At 51.4% G+C, this 3,388-nt stretch overlaps 1 protein-coding gene across 1 annotated transcript in view; it reads left to right on the forward strand.

Moving 5' to 3' along the window:
* Window positions 1-3: 3 nt before the first annotated feature.
* The window catches only part of SMG8 (SMG8 nonsense mediated mRNA decay factor), a gene marked incomplete at its 5' end in the record, with an annotated part of 5,134 nt that continues 1,749 nt past the window's right edge, over window positions 4-3,388 (forward strand). The window contains 3 exons of the mRNA XM_010147945.1: window positions 4-1,300; window positions 1,937-2,082; window positions 2,472-3,347. Of these exons, the coding sequence (XP_010146247.1) occupies window positions 4-1,300; window positions 1,937-2,082; window positions 2,472-3,347 (2,319 nt within the window). The remainder of the gene's footprint in view (window positions 1,301-1,936; window positions 2,083-2,471; window positions 3,348-3,388) is intronic.

Below are 3,388 nucleotides of genomic sequence, written 5' to 3' on the forward strand. Positions count from 1 at the left end.
GACCTGGCGGCGGCCGAGAGCAGGCAGACCGGGCCCGGCCACCCCTCCGGTGACCCGTCGCCTCTTTCTCACGCCGAGGCCCACGAGTTCTGGAAGCACCAGGAGAAGCTGTACTGCCTGAACCTCCTCTACCTCTTTTCCGTCTGCCACATCCTGCTTCTGGTGCACCCCACCTGCTCCTTCGACATCACCTATGACCGCCTCTTCAGGGCGCTAGACGGGCTGCGGCAGAAGGTCCTGCCCTCCCTGAAGGCTGCCATCAAAGACTGCCCAGTCGGCAAGGAATGGAAGCTCAACTGCAGGCCGTGCCCTCCACGCCTCCTCTTCCTCTTCCAGCTCAACGGGGCCCTGAAGGTCGATCCTGTACCAAGCAGGGGCCAGGACCCCTGTGGTCACCTGGAAAAGCCACCCCCCAAGAAGCACTCCCCCAAGAGGAGGTTGCAGCATGCCCTGGAGGATCAGATCTACCGCATCTTCCGCAAGAGCAGGGTGCTAACTAACCAGAGCATCAACTGCCTGTTCACCGTCCCTGCTAACCAGGCCTTTGTGTACATTGTGGCTGGTGGGGCCCAGGACAGAGATGATCCGGTGGCCATGCTTCTTGACCAACTCAGGAGCAACTGCACCATGAGAGAGACTGACTCGCTGCTGGCTCCCACTCTGTCGGGACCCAGGAGGTATCAGATGATGCGGCATGGCAGGCAGCAGCTGTCCTTCCATGCCGAGAGCAGCAGCTCCAGCTCCTCTGGACAGCTTGTGGACTGCACCCTCAAGGAATTCTTGTGGCAGCACGTGGAGCTGGTGCTCAGCAAGAAGGGCTTCGATGACAGCGTGGGGAGGAACCCACAGCCCTCTCATTTCGAGCTCCCAACCTATCAGAAGTGGGTTGCTGCAGCTTTAAAACTGTATGAGGTGACCATTGAAGGCAAAGATGATGACCCAACCTCTCTCACCGGGGAACTGAGCTCAAAAATCATGGGCAGCATCAAAGTCTTGGAAGGCTATCTGGATATAGACACCAAGTTCTCAGAAAACCGTTGCCAGAAAGCTCTCCCCATGGCCCACAGCGCCTATCAATCCAACCTGCCACACAATTACACCATGACAGTCCATAAGAACCAGCTGGCACAGGCCTTGCGTGTGTACAGTCAGCACGCCCGCGGCCCAGCCTTTCATAAGTACGCCATGCAGCTTAACGAGGACTGTTACAAGTTCTGGAGCAACGGGCATCAGCTTTGCGAAGAGCGAAGCTTGACTGACCAGCACTGCGTGCATAAATTTCATCTGCTCCCAAAAGCAGGTAAAGAAGGTCACTTGTAATTGGGTCTTCTGGTTTAATTTTGTATCTGCTTTAAAATGTCTTGTCTTAAGCCGAAAACACCAACTTTTGCGCGTTTATGAAAGAGGAAAGCAGTGGGATTAGTTACAGCAGGGCTGTTGTGCAGGTTTCCTTTAGGTTGAACAATGTTTAGGAGCAAGTGCACTGTTAGTGTAACTTTGATTTTAGCAGTAACTTTGATTCTCTCTTGCTAATTAAGGGACCTTACACTCGAGTCCCTCTCAGAAGAGATGTTTAAGAGAACAAAAGCTCTCTAGGAAGTATAAGTCTCCCTTTTGCCCCCCCACCCCCTTATTTTTTTTCTTAAATATCTTGATGTCAATCAAGGAATAGAAACTGAGATACATTTATTGCTGGCAGAAGAACTATTTATGCGTTTTAGGAAGAGGCTGTAAAACCAAAAGATTCTGCTTACAGTACAACCTACACTGGGATTTTGTATTCAGAGTGGGAAAGGGAAGGGGTTGCTTGACAAACTCGCATTGGTGGCACATAATCTTGCATATGTATATATCAAGGAGAAAGCAGTGGGTGAAGGGAGTTAATGTTTAAAACCGGTGAGGAATTTTTGTAGGGTTTGACTGATTTTGCTTTTAGGAGAAAAGCCAGAAGCAGACAGAAATCCTCCAGTTCTGTACCACAACAGCCGGGCTCGTTCCACTGGTGCCTGTAACTGTGGAAGGAAACAAGCTCCTCGGGATGACCCCTTTGATATCAAAGCAGCCAATTATGACTTTTACCAGGTAACTCGTAGGTCTCTGGTTTGGCTTCATCGACACAGCCTGTGTTCTGAAGTGGCTACAAATAAGTTTCCTCTTAACCTTGTCAACTTGTAAATCTTGCTTGGGGAAGGTATTTCTGGGAGCAGAAATTGCACAACGGGCTGACCAGAGTGGGGAGTTCTAGTCCTCACCAGTGCGTGCACACAGGCACATCTATTTCCACTGCGGCTGTCTTGGTTCATGGGAATCTTCAATCCGTCATGCCTGTGGGGTGTATTCCCATCGCTGCTTCGGTTCTCGCGTAGCTCAAACCTCTTGAACCGTAGTTGTAGCTGCTGAGTGTTGCAACTCTGAACTCCCTCATCTGGGAGGTGGAGGATGGAAAGTTAACCACACTATCTTTCTCGTAGCTGTTGGAAGAAAAGTGCTGTGGGAAACTGGAGCACATCAACTTTCCCGTATTTCAGCCAAGCACACCGGATCCAGCACCTGCTCGGGATGAGTCGTTGCCCGCCCCTCCGGAAGGCGAGATTGAGAAACTTAAAGAGAAAGAACCTCAGACTCAGGGGGAAAGCACAGGCCTGAGCTTAGCCCTCAGCCTGGGTCAGTCGACGGGCAGCTTGGGCACTTACTCACCTGACGCCCAGGGTGGAGGGAGCAACGCAGAAAGTCATGGGCAGAGTGAGGACTCCAAAAGTGAGAAAAGGCCGAGCCTGGTAGATCGCCAGGCATCCACTGTCGAGTACCTCCCCGGGATGCTCCATTCTAATTGCCCCAAAGGCCTCTTGCCCAAGTTCTCCAGTTGGTCATTGGTTAAGCTGGGGCCTGCTAAGGCTTACAACTTCCACACAGGCTTAGATCAACAAGGCTTTATCCCGGGAACAAACTATTTAATGCCTTGGGACATTGTCATCAGGACGAGAACTGAAGATGAAGGAGACTTAGATACCAATTCCTGGCCTGCACCTAACAAGGCTATTCCTGCAAAAAGAAGTGCGGTTGTGATGGGAAGAGGAAGACGGAGAGATGACATAGCTCGAGCTTTTGTGGGATTTGAGTATGAAGACGCACGTGGTAGGAGGTTCATGTGTTCAGGGCCTGATAAGGTCATGAAAGTGATGGGAGGGGGGCCAAAGGAGTCTGCCATCAAAGCCCTCAATTCTGACATGCCGCTGTACATCCTGTCGTCGACCCAGGGACGAGGACTCAAGCCTCATTACGCTCAGTTCATGAGACTCTTTGTGGTGGTTCCAGATGCTCCGTTGCAGATCACATTAATGCCTCAGGTAAGCAATAGAAGAGGGAATCTGGTAACTGCAGGGAACGA

The sequence above is a fragment of the Eurypyga helias genome, unplaced genomic scaffold (genome assembly GCF_000690775.1).
Source record: "Eurypyga helias isolate BGI_N326 unplaced genomic scaffold, ASM69077v1 scaffold46192, whole genome shotgun sequence".
Classification (NCBI taxonomy): Eukaryota; Metazoa; Chordata; class Aves; order Eurypygiformes; family Eurypygidae; genus Eurypyga; species Eurypyga helias.